At 40.1% G+C, this 20,053-nt stretch overlaps 1 protein-coding gene across 1 annotated transcript in view; it reads right to left on the bottom strand.

Moving 5' to 3' along the window:
* The window catches only part of LOC121508774 (VPS10 domain-containing receptor SorCS1), a 330,036-nt gene that overhangs the window by 44,623 nt on the left and 265,360 nt on the right, over positions 1 to 20,053 (bottom strand). The window contains exons 11-15 of the mRNA XM_041785854.1: positions 19,899 to 20,001; positions 12,344 to 12,420; positions 6,532 to 6,623; positions 6,068 to 6,175; positions 2,005 to 2,122 (exon numbers count right to left, since the gene is read on the bottom strand). Coding sequence (XP_041641788.1) covers positions 2,005 to 2,122; positions 6,068 to 6,175; positions 6,532 to 6,623; positions 12,344 to 12,420; positions 19,899 to 20,001 — 498 coding nt within the window. The remainder of the gene's footprint in view (positions 1 to 2,004; positions 2,123 to 6,067; positions 6,176 to 6,531; positions 6,624 to 12,343; positions 12,421 to 19,898; positions 20,002 to 20,053) is intronic.

Here is a 20,053-nt window from a genome sequence, read left to right as displayed (position 1 = left end):
GAGTCGGGGTGAGACATGCGGTAAAGGGCCTCAGGCCAGACCCGAACCTGGACCGCCCGCGGACATGGGGAGTGCCTCCAACCACTAGGCAACCTGCTCCACAGGTCACAAGACAAGTCTATATTGGTCTCAGAGGTCCCCAAAATATGCTTGTGAAGTTTGTTGCTGAAAAACACTCCAGTATTGGATTTTTGCATGTCTAAAAAAAACCCTCTGTTTCAGCTCTGTTCAGAACAAGCTGTTTCTGTGTCTGTGGCTTTAAAGAGGTAGTGAACACTTTTACATTTTTTTTTTAATCTGTACACTGAGGTATCTGACTGAACTAAGATAAAACACATCTGTGTTGGTGTTATAGCCTAAATTTGCACCAAACTGATAAAAATCTGGATTTTACGGCTTTTAATTAGCTCAAATGGACATCTGCCTTGAAAAATCTCTTCTGAAAAGGTGGAGCTTATGTGACGTAGAAACCGACCATTGGTAGGTTTCTACATCACAAACTCTATATAAAAGGTAGAGTGTTACCGCCTCTAACTGACTTTACCATTCAGAGACCACTCCCATCCTCTCCTGCCTGCACCTGCACTGTCTCGGTTCTGAGAGCTCCGGCTTTAGTAACGCCGCTGCTGGAGCCAATGAACCGAACAGGTTGTGCTCAGAACCACCACGGTCCGCCACGACACTATAGCCTGCGTCAGGGGGACTCTAGAGGGGAAAACTCCTCCACTTTAAAAGATCGCTATGAGGCAGCAGTGCTGTGGGACTCTGTGTCTCTCTCTGACAAGGGGACATCACTGTCACTCCCGCCTCATCTGGAAAGCCCCGTCCTTTTTCCCTCCCTCCTCTCAGAACCAAACTGTTCACTTTCTGGGCATTTTTTGAATTATGGAGGTGGGCGGAGTTAGCTCTGAGCCAGGGGTTCATTCACACTTTAAATGCTAATGAGCTGGCTCCGCCCCTCTCAGGAAATGGATGTGACTGAATGGTTATGGCTCTCCTGATCCTCAGTTGAGAGGAGGATCAGGAGATCAGAACTTTTTTCAAAGCTGGGAGGGCCAACCAAATCTGGGGGCGGTGCTTACTCCCCACATGACATCATGAGGGGAAAATCTGAGAATGGCTTGTTTCAGTACAGATTTTCTGAAAGGGGTTGGGGGGGTGTTTTCTGATTTTTGGGGTGATTGAGGACAAGTGAGGGGCACATGTTTTTGTCAGAAAAACCTGAAAAAGTGTATTTTGAACAATTTGTCCCAGTCAAAATACATGTATTCAATTTGCTTTTCTAACATTTTCTTAACTTTAAAATTAAAAATAAAAATAAATACTACTACTCATTTCTGTTTTGCTTTTAAGGTTTAATTGTAAAGACAACACCTTTCTACATCACTTTTCTGACCTAAAGGTGGTCTAATGTTTGTGCAGTGGTGCACACCTGTGCCTGTACATGTACATACATGCACACAGAAGTACAGCAAGCTGGGGAAATGGGGACCTTGTGAGGGACTTTTCCATCGCTCTGTTTCACAAACGCATGTGCATGAAGCAGTGCAGTGTTCTCAGTGGTTGTGGCCAAGTGTGGCAAATTTCCACATGCTGAAAGGCTCTGTAATGCCTTGGAGGAAGACTGTGAATCTGATGACTGATGGAGGATAGTTTGTCTCAGTTAAGTGAAAAATTCTGTCAAACACATTTAAATGAAAAGAATTAAACAAACAAAAAAAAAAAACTTGATGAAAAAATAGGAATGCATATTATTGGCATGAATCAGACTATCAATTTTCTGCCAGTATCTACAGTGGATACACCAGCCGTACATATAAGCAATATTATTCATAAATATAAATGATAAATTTGCCTAAATATCATCAAAATGTAGTAACTATCTTCAGGTATGGGGATTCACCATACTCCTCTCTCAGCTCAACCTGACATATATTTTGAAATGAAATATTAAAAAGAACTTTATTAATAAACTGCGCATAGTAATGGCGGTTAAGCTTGTACCTGGTTGTGTAGGTGCCACGTCTGATAATCGGCCTCCGTACAGCGCCTGTTGAAGATGGACCTGAAGTCTATTTTCACCAGCTGCCACTCTGACCGATGACTGACGTGACCAAATATCCTGCAGAAAAGACACAAAACATGCTGCTGGTTGGACACAAAATGATATGTTATCGAATGGATGATGATAATATGTTTCTGTACAGTCATAAAATTCCTCTAGGGGCCATTACCAACACACAAATCATTCATTTAACGCTACTTCTTCCTTTGTGCCGGCACTTTGACATTTTTAAATTTTGAACAGATGCATGATTTAAATGTGGTCAAATTTTATTCCAGTCATGCAATGTTTGATCTTAACCACAGAATGTTGAATCATGAATGGCAGCACAGAATTTTTGTAAGTTTTTTTCATTACTTATTTAGAACAATAAAAACCTACCTTCACACATGGTTATTGAGACGTGTTCATTCATTTAGAAAAAGAGATGTTGCCAGTGTCTCTCTTTTGTTTTAAGTTATTCCCTCGCCTGGATTTAACTTTGTTTTAACTTCATATGGTGAACATTTTTCCCTGATTACAGCATGTTGTATATAATTTCTAATGACAGGACTGTCTGATCGGATACATCTGTGTGTAGCATATATTTAATATCCATTACTGGTGCTTAATATTTGATTAAATCAGGCCTTTTAGGGTTCATTTAGAGCATCACTGCATCCACTTGAGAACTTTCTCAGTATTTTTGATTCTTGGAGTCCAGTACAAATTTTTTCAGTTATTTTTCTTGCTACTTCTTACTCCTGTCTGCCTTCTCTGTTTTTTTTTTCTTTAAGCTTTTTGCCTTTATTCAAGGACAGCTGAAGAAAGACAGAAAATATCTGGAGAGATAACCGGGAAGACACAGCCAAGTGCATTGCGGACTCTACCTTCTGGATACTCAGTGCCAACTCTCAGTCTTGCAAAGCAGGTGGATTGGTCAGATCCTCAGCTAAATAGATCTCAATATCTAGTCTGTAACAGTTGTGCATAGTCTGAGAATGGACCAGACCTTCCAGCATCATGTCAGGAGAATTAGGCAGTAGCTACCAATGGGTTTAGTTGTGCTGGAGGCTGATACCAATGGCTGTCGCCAGTGGAGCAACACTACAATGGCAGTGTTTTCGGAATCTGGTCACAGTTTTGGATTAAAACAAAAGCCCAGAGCCACACTGAAAGCTTTACATGGGTGTGAGAATGTTACGCATGCAGCTACGTATGCCTACTACCTCATTTTCTTGGTGCTCTGATTGGCCGGTAATGAATGCAACGGACAGAATGTTCATCCAACTACCTTCTGAGAACTTTTTTGTATGGACAGTTTCCTAGATGAATGTAAAATATATACTATGCATCAGATATATGAATCAGTCTATCCGGTGTGTCAGGTTAGTCATGGCTAACAGACTGGCAAAGCTATGTGTCATCCCAGCCGATCACCATAAAAGTGTCACTGCCTCTGGACATCAGACAAGACACTATGTTTGGCAGACACCAAAGACTGCACATTAACACAAACACACCACCAACACTGTGAGGCATGGTGGTGGCAGCATCATGCTGTGGGGATACTTCTCAGCAGCTGGCCCTCACGGTAAGGTAAGGTAGATGGTAAAATGAATGCGGTAATATACAGGACAATCCTGGAGGACAATCTCATTTAGTCTGAAGGAGAACTACGGCTTGGGAGGAGATTTATTTTCAAGACAATGACCCCGAAGCACACAGTTTAAGCTATACAGAAATGGTTTAAAGACAACAAAGGTGAATATTCTGGAGTGGACCAGAAGACCGAACCTCAATCCAAAAGAGAATTTGTGACTGAACTTGAAAATGGCTGTTCATGCCGGATCCACCATGCAACCTGGGGGTTCAAAATCTGGATGAATGTATGCAGTCTGGTCAGGCCTTATTAATAATAATGAGTGAATAAAGCTTGTGTATGTCATTTAGGATAATGCTGTGCCAATAAGGGAACTTTGGGTGCATTCAGTGCACCAAACTTATGCTCTTTATACTGTGGCTGTGTAATGTAAGTTATAACCAAACACTATAGAAAAAATTTGACAAAGCCTGTGTGACGTCAGGCGTCTGCTTACGATAGGTGGACTCAAACAGCTTTTGAAGCCAATCCGCAGCAGGTTCCAAATTATAATCCCGGTCTCATACGAACTTTGGATCAACCTAACAGCCCGCCCACTAAGCTTGACTTCCTGTCAGCTAGCTAGCATTCTGGTTGACAGAAAGGTGGCTTCTGCCTGTCGAGCTATCTGTCAATCAAATGAAATGCGCCAATCAGTCCACAGTGAGGTTTTCCTGAATATATTATCTAAACCATTGTGGTACAACAATATTCGTCCCATACACTGAGAGGACATGAAGACATTAGCTAATGAGACATGTCTGGTTTTTTTAACCCGGCTGTAAGCCAGTTTATTTCTAGTGTAAAAACCAGCTTTTAAACAGGTGTTCAGATGGGTTCCTGCAGCCAGCCTCAAGTGGACACTTACTGTATTGCAATTTTTTGCACTCCTGCATTGGCTTCATTTTTCAGGACCAGAGGTTCCTGCTTGGTTGGAACATACTGGCTAGGTGTTTTCAGCCACATTTAAGGACAGAAGGGTGTAAAATAGAATTAAAGTGTTTCAATATGGCTCACATTTTCAATTGTCCTATCTCGTTGTTATCTATAGACAAGAACAATGAAACGAAAAGGTTGAATAAGCAGAAGACCTGGGTGCATTCTCACTCACTTGTTAATCTTCAGAAATGTGCAGATGAATTTTTTTCATTTCTGATATGTAAGAGGGAATGGAACTGTGAAATTGTGCATGATAAGTTCAGGTCATCCCATGTGAATTTGAACCAATTGAAACTTGTAGAAGTAGTAATCGGTGTTTTCTGGACTAGTATGTTTTCTTGTTTCTTAAGAGGTAAAATCATAGTAACTATCCATATTTTTTGAATGGGCCAAACAAAGCAGAACCCAAGGTTACGAGAAAAACCAGATAAATATTCCATCTCAGACAAAATAGAGTGGATGCATTGTCTGCACTGACCCATTCACCATTAATACCACAGCATATTTATCACAATCAATCTGTCAATTAGCTCAGGAGGCACTCGACCATGACAGGCACTTACTGTAAGAATGAGTACAAATTGATAAGAAAACAATGCATGATGGTCTTATGAAAACGAATGGTGCTTCTGCAAGCTGAGAGGCTCCATGCTGGAGAAAGTATTCTCAATGGAGACTTGTCTGTGCTGCTCTCACTGCCAGCTTCTCCTCCTCCTCTCTCTTTTTTCATCTCTGAAACCATGGCTGTGCACTTTCCTCTCCTGCTCCGTCTCTCCAGCTGTGCCTTATCACTCTCCTGTAGAGCCGACTACCGAGCCGACTGTCAGTCTGTCATTTGTGGCAGACATCATGAAACATTGATGTAATGGCTGTGGAAACCCTTTGCTTTCCAAAGTCCTAAAATCTCTGCTGCAATAAGAGAGCAGGGCTGTGTCATACCGTATGCATGCACTAAGCTCTGGGCCAAATGATAAATGCAAAAGCACAAAAGGAATCTTCATAAATCTGCTTTCTAAAGGCGAGCCGAATCACACTCTCTGCTCTTCCCAATTTTCAATGCCGTTAAAACTTTTTAAAGCAAAGTTTCTTGTCTGTTTTCTCAGGGATTTTTTTGATCATTTTGAGCATTTTTCCTTCATGTTCTTCAAATGGACAGTCACGCTGTCGCTGGCTGCCAAAGCATTGATCTCCTGTGATCATAATCTCGACACAGCCGGTTTTGATGTCGGGTAGACCTTGAGAGAAATCTTTTTTATTCATGAAGAGGAAAACAGTGAGGCAGTCAGGAACGCTGAATCAAGAAGGCTTAGGCATAAAAGCAAAAAAAGTAGTGGCTTTGGTTACCACCGCAGAGAGCGGACACACATGCACGGAGGCTATTTGTTACGACTTTGATTTTTTTAAGTGTGATTGATAGATTTCCATGTTGGCAAATCACTCACGTCATGATGAGCGTCTCCTCTCCTGGCTCTCCCAGCACCCCGTCCACAAACAAAGGGCTGTTGGTGAAGCTGTACTTGTTCCACTGCCGCCCTTCGTCAAAGCTCAACCTGGAAACACAAAGAGCCGTCACATGCTCACTGTGTGCACAAACTAACGACCCTGCGAGGTGTCTAACATCTTTATTTCATATTCCACGCAGGGTTGAGGTGCTCTGTTCACTGAACACTGATCAGCAGACCCAGACTCATTATGGCTTCAAACACAGAGAGGTGAAATTGAATGACAATTGTCAAAGCAGACTTCTCCATGGCTGGTGGTTTTTTTTTTCCCCAGCCAGAATAATATCATCCTCCAGTCTGAAGACAAACTCATTTGCCTTTGTTTGACTTACTTCAGACTTGGAGCTTCCTCTGAGAGAATTAGTCATGCTGTGACAAATGGCGTCGCTGTCATAATGACTCACCACAGGTGTCGGATGGGAAGCGGAGTGTGTCTTATTGCGACTAAGGCTCCTCCTTGGTTGAGATACAGCACCGCATACTCCTCGTTGAAGATCTACAGGGACACAATGAAGAGTGTGCTCACTCTGCAGAAGCTTATTAGCCGTGTACATGTCCAACACATGTCTGCACACTCCCACACTGTATCATTAAAGAAAGTAAAGTAATAATACACCATGCACACACACATAGAGCACACATCACAGTCAGATCTTGCTATATCAGCTTCTATGTAATCATATTTTATTGCTGTTGTAAATTAGAAACAAAGCCCATAAATTAAAAGCACTGTGATACGGCGATGTAAGAGAGCACACACCAGTACTATGCAAATCCCTCTAATGATTTCATGTGATTATCAACCTTAAAAAGGCATTGAGGATTAAAGCCAATATGATAAAACAAGAGAGAGGCAGGAGGTGGCGGAGGTGGAGGTGGATATTTTGAGTGGATGGCAGGTCAGTCAATTCACAGTGCTCCATATGGTATGTGGGTGTGATTCCACCTGGCTCATCATCAAAAAATTAATTATCAAGTCAAGTCGGAAAAATGAACAACATAACATATTTTCTGCAGCAGAGTATACATTTGTGGATATTTTCAGAAAGCCAATCTCAGCCAAAGAAGTGCAAATTAATCTTTTAAAAACATGCATATACACTGCAGTTGGAAAGTAATCAGAGGCCTTTTATTTGTTTTTTGTTTTGTTATGTTGCAGCCTGATGCAACAGTCAAAAAAAAACATTTTTATTCTCATTAATCTACACCGATACCCCATCATGACAAAGTGAAAACAGAATTTCAGAAATTTTGCAATCAAAAAAAACAAAAAAACAATGGAATTACATTTACATAAATTTAGCTCAGGTGCTTCCAATTTCTCTGAGACATTTCGACATCTTGATTTGAGTCCATCTCTGGAATATTAAATAGACTAGACATGATTTGGAAAGGCACACAAGGTTCAACAGCTGATAATGCATATCAGAGAAAAAAAACCAAATCACAGGGTCAAAGCAACTGCCTGCAGAGCTCAGAGACAGGATTGTTGCAAGGTACAGATCTGGGGAAGGCTATAAAAAAACTTCGGCTGCACTGAAAGCTCCCCAAGAGCACAATGGCCTCCATAATTCTGAAATGGAAGAAGTTTGGCACAACAGGACTTTTCCGAGAGCTGGCTGCCCAGCCAAACTAAACAATCAGGGGCAAAGGGTAAAAGAGATGACAAAGATGTTGATGGTCACTCTGACTGAGCTCCAGAGATCCTGTGTGAAGATGGGATTAAGTAAGGTCCAGCAGGACGACCATCACTGCAGCCCTCCAATGATCTGGTCTTATGGTACAGTGGCCAGACAGTAAACTCTCCTCAGTGCAAAACACATGAAAACCTGCTTAGAGTTCGCAAAAAACCATCAGAAGGACTCTAAGACTGTGAGAAACAATATCCCCTGGTCTGGTAAAACTAAGATTGAACTGTTTGGCCTCAATTTGAGAAGTTTTGTCTGGAGGAAACCAGGCACTGCAACCACCCCAACAATGAAGCATGGTGGTGGCAGCATCATGCTGTGGGGGTGTTTTTCAGCAGCATGAACTGGGAGACTGAATGGTGCAAAGGACAAAGACATCCTCATTGAAAACCTGTTCCTTAGGGCTCAGGACCTCAGACTGGGCCAGAGGTTGACCTTCCAATGTGACATTGAATCTAAGAACACAGCCAAGACAGCACAGGAGAGACTTAAGGACAACTCTATGAATGTTCTAGAGTGGTCCAGCCAGAGTCCTGACTTAAACCCTACTGAACATCTCTGGGGAGACCTGAAAATGGCAGTCTACTGATGGTACTGATCCTGACTGAGCTTGCAAGGATTTGCAAAGGAGAATGGTAGAAAGTTCACCAATCCAGGTGTGCAAAGCTTGTTGCTTCATATTGAATAAAACTCAAGGCTGTAACTGCTGCCAAAGGTTTTTCAACTGAGTACTGAGTAAAGGGTCTGAATTCTTATGTCACTGTGATATTTCAGATTTTTCTATTTAATAAATTTGTGAAGGGGTGTGAATAATCTTATTTAATAATGATAATAATAATCTTGATGGGCATCGTCCTGACCTGCACCTGGCCCTTGCCCCATCTCTCCAGGTATTGCCCCAAGTCCTGGGCACCCAGTGTGCGTTTCTTTGCACATAATAATGAGCGATGATAGTACAGTTGCACAGTATGATCTAACATTCAATGGGAAGAGTTGGCTTAAAATTTCACAGTTACGCCCAACATAAATTGAAATTTAAACCAAGATCTGCAATGAGTCATGATTTATTTGGGACAACTGATTAATCAATGTAAAATTAGACATGTTACACCCCCATATAGCTGGAATGAATTGATCCTTGTTTCAATAGCAGCTGTTCCACTAAGAGACCGCCAGTCAACTGCCTCTCCTTTAAATGACTCATCAAATATTTGGCTATCTGGAGACACCCCTTTTTATCACTGCTTGTTTTATCTGCCTGGTAAGTTAGAAATGTAATCAGAAAAAAAAACATACACCAGCACCGTCTGAATTAGTAATTTTCAGGAGTTTCTACTGTCTTAACAGACAATGTTGTTTATTGGACTGAAATTAAAGCAGATAACGGACTGACATCAACAGCTGTTTTACATTTACATTTCTGATTTCAGCAATCACATCTATAAATAAATGTCTGTGCAGATGCTTGGCCTGACTGGTGAATAGCATCTTCTAAGCTTAACAAGCCAAATAGATGGTACATCCTTAAAGCTAAATGACAACACATGTATAAACAGTGTCAGCCAATTAAACTTGATAATTCAAAGTCTGTATCAGCCCCTGTAATTATCTCAACTCACAAAATAAAAGATAAGGCCACTCAGAGAAGACCAAACACAGTGATGGAGTTGGCACCCTTAAAAACAGAAAATGAAATAAAACATCACAAACATTTACTTTTCCTAGTGAGTGTCTGTATTTTGAATTCATGGTTTATTTTTTTTGTCTTTGGGCAATCAAAAAGTAGTCAGTTTTTAAATCAACTTCACTACAGAAGATGCTACATGGTCTATTCATTCAGGGAGAAAAAGAGGAATACATTTACAAGTCTTGTGAATGGTCTCCTTCCACAAAGCGGTCTGGTTTGGTTCAGTACAGTTTTGCCATGGTTTAGCACATCAAATTCTGATCTTGCCTGTGTTTCCTCAGCTGATGCCCTTTCAGTCTCTCTTATTGTGATGGGAAATTGGTCCCTGTTTATTTTCAGGACCATCTTGCTCAGCTCACTGTGGCTGGAGCTAGCTTCTGTGCCTTACATTAAAGAGCTGTTTCTTGGTACAGGCTTGGTGGGGGAAAAAAAAACATATTTTGTAGGTGTAGGGATTAATGTATGTAGAAATTTGGTCAGGTCCGCTGGGAGCTTTAAAGTATCAACTTTCCACTGCTATCATTCACTGCTTACAAGTGTTCACCACTTTGTGCCTGCAGCTCAGACTTTGGGGATCAACCTATTAAATTGGAGATGAAAAGCAGAAAAAACCCAAACAATTTTGCAAGCAGGTCATTTTTCTTCTTCTTGTCCTTGTCCGATCAGCAGATTTCTTATGCTGTGAAGTCAAGCTTTGTTCAGCTGAAGCTAATAGCCAAATAGCTGCTAATAGCCATATCTTGCTTTCAAAGATTGGGAGGGGGGTGATGCGTGCATTTATATCATCTAGACTTGACTACAGCACTTCTTTGTATGGGTGTGGACCATTCAACAGTCCAGCGGCTGCAGTTAGTCCAAAATCTGACTGCCCACATTACCCCAGTGACTCACTTACTACACTTGCATCCTGTTTTTTAAAGGATTGAATTTAAGGGCACATTCACACCAGAGCTGTTTGGCCCACTTTAAACAAACTCTGGTCTGTTTTCCTAGATAGTCTGGTTCGTTTTGAGTGGTGTGAAAGCTCACACAAACTCTGGTGCAGACCAAACAAACGGACTCTGGTCTGCTTGAAAACAGGGGGCCTCGGTCCGCTTCAAAACGAACCCTAGGGTTCATTTGAGGTGTGAAAGCAAACTGGACCAACTTGTGATCCAAAGGTGGGAAGTGACATAAAAGGTAATGATATACGGATTTAAATGTGATTTAATACTCTCAAATACATACCTTACCTCGCTTGGCGTCTGCGTAGCCATAGCAACACATCGTAGTAGGTGCTGATTTATTCGTATCATGTAAAGAACGACATGCTGGACAGCTCACCACCTCGCTGCCTGCTTATTATACCCCAATGCAAAAGCAGAAACCCCAAGACAGCGTAAATTCTGTGTTTTTTCATTGTTTAGGTGGAAAAAAAAGGAAGGAGATGGATTTCCGGTTTCGTCTTCTTCTATGCCTTCTTTTCTTCTTGGTCGCTGTTTGTTTGTGAAGACAGCGCCTCTAACGGGCAGAGGTTGTAGCTGTTCACACGGTTTGGTCTGTTTGACCAAGAGCAGTGTGACAAGAAACCAAACCCAAGGAAAGTACAATGATGTTGCAATTTCCCTTCCAAAATGGACCAAGGCTCCCGGACTATTAGGTGTGAAATTGACCTAAGATTTTGTTGTTAGCTGTGAAAACTCTTCATGGTTTGGAACCACCTTACTTATGTGAACTGCTTCGTGCTCACGCTCCAGCAAGAGAACTGTGGTTTGCCAGCTTGCTGCTCCTGGATGTGCCCAAAACAAGGCACCAGGGGGGACTGGAGCAGTAGCAACCCTCAAACTCTGGAAGAGCTTACCCCTTCATCTAAGATCTGCCTCAACTTGTGAACCCTTTAAATCTTCCCAACAGATATGATGGATTTAACTCTTACATTTAACTCTTGTTTCATGACGTTCTTGAATTGATTTTACTAATTCATCATGATCCATTATTGATGTGGCCTTGTTTCGTGTTTTGCCTTTTATACTGTGATGCACTTTGGCCAACCTTGGTTGTTTTGAATGTTCTATACAAATAAAGATGAATTGAACTGAATCATTTCAACATTTCTAATGTTTTGCAAGTAGATACTTCACTTTGCAATACTTGCTGTGTTACATAGCAATGAGAACCAGGCTGGCAGCACCAATTTTGACATCTTTTATCACTGTCATCATCAAAACTAGTAACCTTTTCATCCCTCAGTACCTCGAATTATTTTTACCATTCTCGGGATTAAAATAATCAGACTTTCCCATGATAATTTAATAAAATCTTTGGAAAACAAAATGTTATCATGTTAAATAAAGTAAAATAAAATGCATCCATATATGTTCTCTAGGCTTCTGAAATAATGAGCTTTATAAAAGTTTTTCCATGTCTTTTTGTTCATTCGTTTTATTTTTTTATTCCAGATCAAACCTGCAACATTTTTCATTAAATTTTAAGTAAGAAATTTCAGTGGTTGAAAATGTAGTTAATTTGGGTCATTATTACTCATTAAGGAGGTGCTGAGGCTAGAACAGTGGTCAATGGCCCTGCTGAGGAAAAATAATTAGTTTTCAGTTTCAAAAGTAATGAAAACATTTTGTACGAAGACTGAAGACTGAATTTGCCTCCTAGCTTCTTGGCTCTAAAATGTCATTCAAATTCTGCCATGAGAAATGTCCAACAGTTTCATCATCTTATAAAAGTTTTTTTTTTAAATATGTATCATGGCTCTAGTGTCAGTAGAGTTTAACCTCTAATTCCAACAAAGAAGAGAGAAGAATCCAACATTACTTCAATTAGATATTAATGTCATAAATGCGCCCTCACCTGTCTCCACGTGTTTCCTGCGTCTGAGGTGATGAACACACTGACGTTGCTGGTGGTCAGCTCAGCGCCGATGGAGCCTGGAGGCAAAACAGAGTTTTAGAGAGCAGACAAAAGACAAAGGGCAGCGAGTGCTTGAGCTGGGTAAATGCATAATGCAGTTCAAGATCAAACAAATCCCAAATTTTGTAAAGAGCCTTCAGACTGACAGTGGTGATTCAGCAGGGGGGCTTCAGCCTGCAGCTGCAGACTGGGGCTATAATTACGCTCTCCACAAGAGCTGCTGTTACTGAGCAGTGTGAGTCTTGCAAATACTACTAAATTAACCAACAAATCCACATTATTATTACAACAGCCAGATTAAGAAGAGCCTTCCTAATGTGCCGAATGCCTTAATTTCTTTAATTCAGACACTTAGACTCACTCAGTGAATAAAAACCAGGCTGGAACATATTGTGTTTTAGATGCATGACTATTAAAGCCTCACTGAGACACAACTAGCTTTAATTTCTGCATTAAAAATGTAACCTGACACAGCAGAAAAAGCTGGTATTTTACCTTGCAGCTGTGCTGCGATACAGATACGTTAGAGGGAGTCTAAACGTAGATGGCAAGCAGCCATTTCTGTGGTGGTGTCTCCACATAACATTCAGTCCTAACACAAGCTGACTGAGATGTTGAGCATTTTTCTTTTCCCATTACTTTCTCTGTAACCTTTGTTTTTGACAATGATATAAAGAGTTCCCAGCTGCTCTTACAAAAAAAACCCTTTTATTTTGAGAAGTACACAGGTACACAGGCTTTTACTTCATGTAGAGTCGTCCTGTATGAAAGCGGACAAATTCGACAGATACACCGACCACACAGAGAACTCAGATATCCTTTAAAGGTGGATAAAGAGCAATATAATTAATTTATTATCTGAGTTAGTCATAGATAAGGTTTGATATTTGTTTTTCTTTAAAATTCCAGCACCAAAACTGATACCTAAAACAGTAGCGGTACCTGGACATTACCTGGACCTGTATTTGTACCTGTACTTTTAGGAGAAAAATATGATAATGGTCACTGACTTTACTAAATACCTTGAAAAGGCAACATTAAAATTCAAATGGAAGTATAAACTAAATCTTAAAATTAACACTCTATTGCATGACATGATTTTTTTAAGAAAATAATATTTCACCCTACCTTTTGGTAGCTTGGGGGTCCTTATTGAGAGATCAACCAAACCCCCCCCCCCCAGATTTTGATTTGTTGTCTCAGGGCAACAATGTGCAATAAGGGTACCAAAACGTGATGGTTTACAATATAATAAAAAATAAATTAATTATATTTTAACAAGCAGCACATCAAAAAACAACTTTATATTCATACATTCTATAACTAAGCATTTATTCCATTCCATTTACTATTTTTTAGTGATATACTACTGTATACTACTCATATGATAGTAGTAGTACTGTGGTCACCTATTACAGTATACTACTGCTGTAGGGAATAAATATTAATTTTCTAACTAATCTTCTACATATGTGATGGCAAAAGAAAAAAACAATCTGAACCTAACTGTAAACTTTCTTGCTTTTTAGAGCTTAAACTGCATTATACACATGTGCAGCACTTTCCCCTGTAAAGATGGAGTCAGATCTATCACTGAAGGACAGAATGGTTCCCCCCATGAAGACTCCATGTTTTTAACCCTGCTCTACCCCTGTATGACATTTTTTACCAGTAGGCAAAGCCTAGTATGAGGAAACAAATGTGCTTTTCTATGCCTCTGTAGGTCTGAATTCAAGTGCACATGGGGGGTTAGTCTGCTCATATCAGTAGAAGTGATTCTGTGAGTCTGAATAACATGTTAGTTGAACATGTTTCAGTCCCAGAGTTTGTTTGCAACATTATTTGGTGTAGAACCAAGGAAAGCTGTTGCTGTGGATGCAGTGCAGTTGCAGTGGTGGATGTAAACAGACCATCTCCTATAAAAGACAGTCAAACATACAGAGTCACAATAGGACTCCTCCAGCCTTCCAAAAAAAGACTCACAAAACACTGGCATCTACATATACACCATAGCTAACTTAATTATATAAAAAATGATATCTGACTGGCTAATGACCAATTTAAAATACTCATTATTATATAACTAATCACTAATAACAGTTTTCTGAAAACTGTAACATAGTGCCTCTCAGTCCTGGTCCCTGGGACCATTTTTCATTTCTTCTTGATTGATTTATTTGATCAACTGGATTTACAACAAGCTGATTATTTGGTTCAGATGTAATGAAGAAGACAAGCATCTAAACATGCAGGGTGGGATGTCTTCAGGGCCAGAGCTGAGAACCACTGCTTCATCAAAATTACTCTAACGGTAGTGGCCTAACTTGATAATGTTGCCCTGTGGCAACGAACCAAAAAACTCATTTTTGGTAACTAAAAAATATCATAGTATGTCTTTAAACAATAAAAGATACTTCCTAAAATATTGATGCACATGCACATATTTTTATTTATAAAGTTATTTCAATTTAATCATGTGAAATAACAGTATTTAACTTGCCAATCTCTTGCGCAGTGTCCTATGCCATTTTGGCTCCAAAAAGTGATGCTGCCCCCTATTAAAAAATATCACAACCACTGCTAACCCTTTTATTCTTGCTAACAATTAGTTCTTGTGGTATTATATTTAAAAAAGAACACCAAAACACAATAGGCGGGAGTGTTATGACAATAAAACTGGTTGAAACAAATTCACACAATTAAAAAATAAACCTTACTCAGCTCAAGTGAATTGTATTTTCTACTAACCTTTCTGCCCTCTGGTCCCTTGGTCCCCAGAGTTTTCAAGGGGGTGCAAGGCTTGAGGTTCTTAAAATTATCCTAAAATAATTATTTAAGACAAATAAATAATGTGCTGGTCTTTGGGTGAGAGGATTTTTGTTGAGGGACATTTATTGTTTAGATTTCAACAGAAAAATTCTCATGTTGATTTTGACAACAATGTATCACCATCACTGTCTGAGGAGTTGGGCAGTCAAATATGATCTTTCCTTATTGGCAAGAACAACAAGAGAACAGACCTCCAACCAGGCTGTTCAGGTTAAGTCACACCTCTGTCATAAAGCCAAATACAAAGCAAAATTGAGAGTGTCAATTCAACTTTTATACACACTTTGCATCCTATAGATGTATCTGAAGTCCCAGGTGAGAACTCTAACTCAGTGGATAACTTCACTCATGGTGCTAAAGTGTGGAGTTTGGGATTGTGATGTAGAAATATTCTCTCTCTATGTGCTAGTGTGTAGTCAACAAGGATGCTCAAGTAAAAGTACAGTTACTCTGGTTTAAACTTAATTAAGTAGAAGTAAAAGTACTAATTTCAAAATGTACTTAAAAAAGTACTGCAAAAAAAAACTACTCAACTACAGTTATTTGACTAAATGTAATCAGTTACTTTCCACCCCTATACTTAATATAGACAGATATTTTCTAATGGTAAAATTACTGTGTGCAGGTCTCTTAGTGTTTTAACTGACTTTTCCTCCATTCCTAAATGGTGTTCTTCACTTCCTGCCCCCATGTGACTTTTGCACTACATCAGGATCACATGACTTCTCACAGCCACACAGATAAGAACACAGACCTGGTTCAGAAAGGAAAGTACTCCAAACTTATATAGAATTTTTACCTGGCCGTTCTCTGTAAATGTTTATTCTATTACCTCATCCATGGCAGTAAACACATTCAGACAGTAAGCATTTTAATTCCAGACACAGCGCTCTGACTGATTGTTTCTCCTGTGTCTCTTCATCTTTCTCTCTGGCTGTCTTCACCTCACAGTTACTGTACATCTGGTGGCAATCTAAATGTCATTGAGAATTAGTTTCACACCAACTTTTATTCAAGAGTTTGAAACGGCCAGGTGCTGCTCTGCATTTCAGGACTCTGCTTGTCGTCTTTTCTCCCCACTTTAAAAAAGAGTGACATTGACTCTTGTCCCCTGGAGTATCCCACCTTCACTGATGGCCAAGATGCTTTTTCAGAGCTGGACTCATTTAAATGATTAGCATAAGGGGGTTTCAGCAGATTCAGAACAGTCTTCAGAGGGACAGAATGGAACATTTTTAGCCAGAGAGTTTATAAAAAAGCTTTGCTCTGGCTGTACAGCAATGTCAGAGGAACTGATGAAGGTTTTCTTGACTGAAGCACAGTCTGTTTGTGCTCTTTTCTTACTGTTTGGGCTTTTTTTCCTCTGTTTCACTTTTATCACGGCATTGGAAATACAAGTTAATAAACTTTCAGACCAAAACTCTCCATTTAAATCCAGTTTTTGTAGTTTCAGCTATCATTTCTGATACTTATTGCCAAATCAAATTAAAAGTTGCATGGTTTTCCTCCTTCTTGTATGCACTTTATTGACCAAAGCACATTCTGTTTGAGATCTTTTCCCTTCTTTTAACCTTTTATTGTTTGTCTGCTGTGCAAATAAACTTCTGTTTGAAACTTAAACCCCAAACCTTGACAGTAAGGACTGTAGTTTAAAGTTACATAGTTCATCCTGTCCTTTCATTTTCTCAGCCTCCTCCTTCTGTGCAGAGTTGCAGAGGCCAGAAATGAACTGTCGGAGACAATTATTAACTACAAAAGAGATTTGGAAACCAGTGAGCTCATGTTTGGTAGGAAAGCATAGTCTAAATAAAGTAAAAATAAATCCTACTGCTATCCTTGATTATATTAGATCTTTTCTCAGTGTGTGCCATACAGGCATTTAACAACCGTCTTCATGATTGACAAGGCGCTGACTTTTTACCTGATCAGACGACTGTTTGGAGAAATTTTTGTGCATTTACTTAATGGCTTTGATCAAGGTCACTAGAGCCCGGAGTGGGACTCTTTCCTTCATCCCACTCCCACTAAACTTCTGACCATTACAGGCCGCTACAGTGCGTGCCATCCAGTCTCTAGAACCAAGCAGCAACAACAGGCCGGTGCAATTATGGTGGAAGAATTTATCGTGGATGCTGTTGAAGAGCCAGTTTATCAGTTTTATCAGAACTTGAAGTTTAACTTCGTTAAAAGAAGAACAAAGAACAGCAGTGAGTTGTTTTCTTTTCAAAAATGACAAAAGTATGTTACTGACGTGTCCATAGTCGCCATGGTTTGTGTTACGCAGTTCTATATGGATTTTACACCTTCATTTGGGGCGCAGCTCGGTAGCGGGCTATGTCAAGTGTTTTGTTGCTCTGATTGGCCCATAAAGATGTGACAGACAGAACGTTTATCCATCACCCTCCGAGTTTTTTTTCAAAGGCTCTGCCCTTCCCCCATCACTGTCTATGAGAGGTTTTCCAGATGGATGTGTGAAAGTAATCCATCTGGCGTGTCAGGTTATGTATTAGTGTATATATTAAGTACATTTATTCAGTGTTTGAAACTTTAAATCAGCATCTGAGCAGAATGTGTCCACTAGCTCAACTCTACTCAGAGCGTGGCGGATTTAGCACAGCCTTGCAAAAGTGCGTGTATATTCTGTGTTTAGTATTACTTTGTTTGCTAAAAATAGTACTTCTAAGTATATTCTATAAGATGCAGTGAAGTTTAAATTGCTATTTTTAGTTTTCCACCAGCAATATGTACAAATGTGAATTGTTATGTACTTAGGAGGAATACATATGTTTTCTGTATTTTTGGTCATAAGGCAAAATGAATGTTCTATAGAGTAGAACTCTGTGAACATGTACTGTCTGTTTATTAATATGAAATTCATTTCACTGTTAAATGAGAGGCAGCAACAACGTGTCCGTCTTTCTTCTGCATCTCTCCCCCTTTACAGGGGTGTAACAATCGCAATGCCAATACTGAAGAAAGACCGCCTTAAAATGCCTAACCAAGTCCTATGACCTACTTATTCCTAGTGAGAGCGGGCTACGACTTCAGCAAGACTCCTATAATTTTACTCTGACTTTGGAATTTCGTCTGCGACTTTAAAAGCAGAGGAAAAGTCTTTAGGTGTAAGGCCGCCTTTAGTTGTGCGATGTATGTTCAGATTTTACCAATAAACGTGCTAAATAATTGTTGATAAAAAAGACATTTATTTTGCTCACAAGGAAGAGCAATGGCTTTGCATTAATTTATTTCCTCTTTTGTATGCTGAATGGCAAAATCAGCTGTTCCAAATCTGTTGATGTTTGCATTTCTACATTGATGAAACTCGTGTAATTCAGTGTTTTTCAAAGGTCCAGACACCAACATGTTAAGCGTAAGCTTGGCATTCTCCAGACACCCGGGGCATGTCCCGATGTGTTATTGACAGTGCAGGTTCATGCGGGAGTAAATATCACTGAGGTGTGAATTCACCAGCGGGCAGCTGAACTCGAATATTTCTTTTTTTCCCTTTCTCTTCTTCCCACTGAGTGAATGAGACTTGGTGCTTACTCCCAGGCTCACAGGAACAATGGTGCTCTGAGGGCCGAACCATGAGAATTGTGTTTTATATTTGGTGCACTGGCTTTCTGCTCTGAAATACACCTTTGTTCAAAGGTGAGACCACAAAGGGACAAATGGAGGTAAAATACAACAGCTGAATGGAGTGACATAAAAGAACATAGTACTGAGAGCTGCAGTGCCATGTTGGAGACAAATACTGTGTGAGGAGTGCCAAGACCTTATGTTTGAGGGAAAGGAGGAGTTTTTGTCCTTCCTGTTGGCTTTGTCCATCTAAATTTTGTGGTCTTGTCCCCTCTGCTGAGAAGAAAACAAAATGTAATGTTCCCTCATTGGAGGAAAGCAACCAAGACACATAAGCAACCCTCTGGATTGTGAGAGCCAACAAAGAAATGACTCTGAGGCAGGGCCAAATGAACAGCAAAACACAATTGATTTCAACATATTTTTTCCACAGCACCAGAAAGAATAAACTTTGATAGAATTCTAGGAAAACACACATTGTTAAAATCCCTTTAGCCTTCCAAGGCAACCTGTTTTTGACAACCAGTAACTCTACCAGGTATCTGGAGTGATGGTCATAGGTTTTATGTGCTCCTGATTGATTAAAATGATTCGTTCCAAGTGTGTTTGCACTTTCAAACTATCACAGGGAAGTTTGCAGTAAGCTACAGCTGACAAAGTTAAGGGCCTGTGTCCCCAGCTACCTTTTTTTATCTGCACTGGCAGTGCTGATGTTCTCTGGAACTGGCACCACACCTGTCAATGTCAAGTCTCCCTCACTGGCCAATCAAAAGACAGAAGGGGCTGGACTTCTGATAATAGTGGTTTAGAAACTGATCTGAGTCGTCTTTTCAGGGGTGAAATTTCCAAATTTGCAGCTGCTATAATGCCAGGATGGAAATATGTTAAAACTGAATATGTTTCCCAGCCATGCTCTGAGGACTTTTTCAGAAAATGCCTTTGCATTCAAATACCTGCCTACCTGCTTGATTCATTAACAATCTTGAATAGTATCAACAGTGTTTTTGACAGATAACCTCTCAGAGCTTCAAGATAAAAGAGAATGACTAAACAGCACGCCACTCAGCAGAGATTGCTTGTCACCCACCTGATGCAACAATGATCCCTGGTGACGACTCCCTGCTGGCTATGTTTCCAGATGTGTAGGGATTTGCAGACACATGGAGATGGAGATGTAATGAGCAGTATGGCTGCAGAATAGAAACCACAGATTCCATCATCAGAACTGAGCCGACAGAGTCA

The sequence above is a fragment of the Cheilinus undulatus genome, linkage group 4 (genome assembly GCF_018320785.1).
Source record: "Cheilinus undulatus linkage group 4, ASM1832078v1, whole genome shotgun sequence".
Classification (NCBI taxonomy): domain Eukaryota; kingdom Metazoa; phylum Chordata; class Actinopteri; order Labriformes; family Labridae; genus Cheilinus; species Cheilinus undulatus.
The sequence above is the reverse complement of the archived record's forward strand: the minus strand, read 5'-3'. Positions and strand labels throughout refer to the sequence as shown.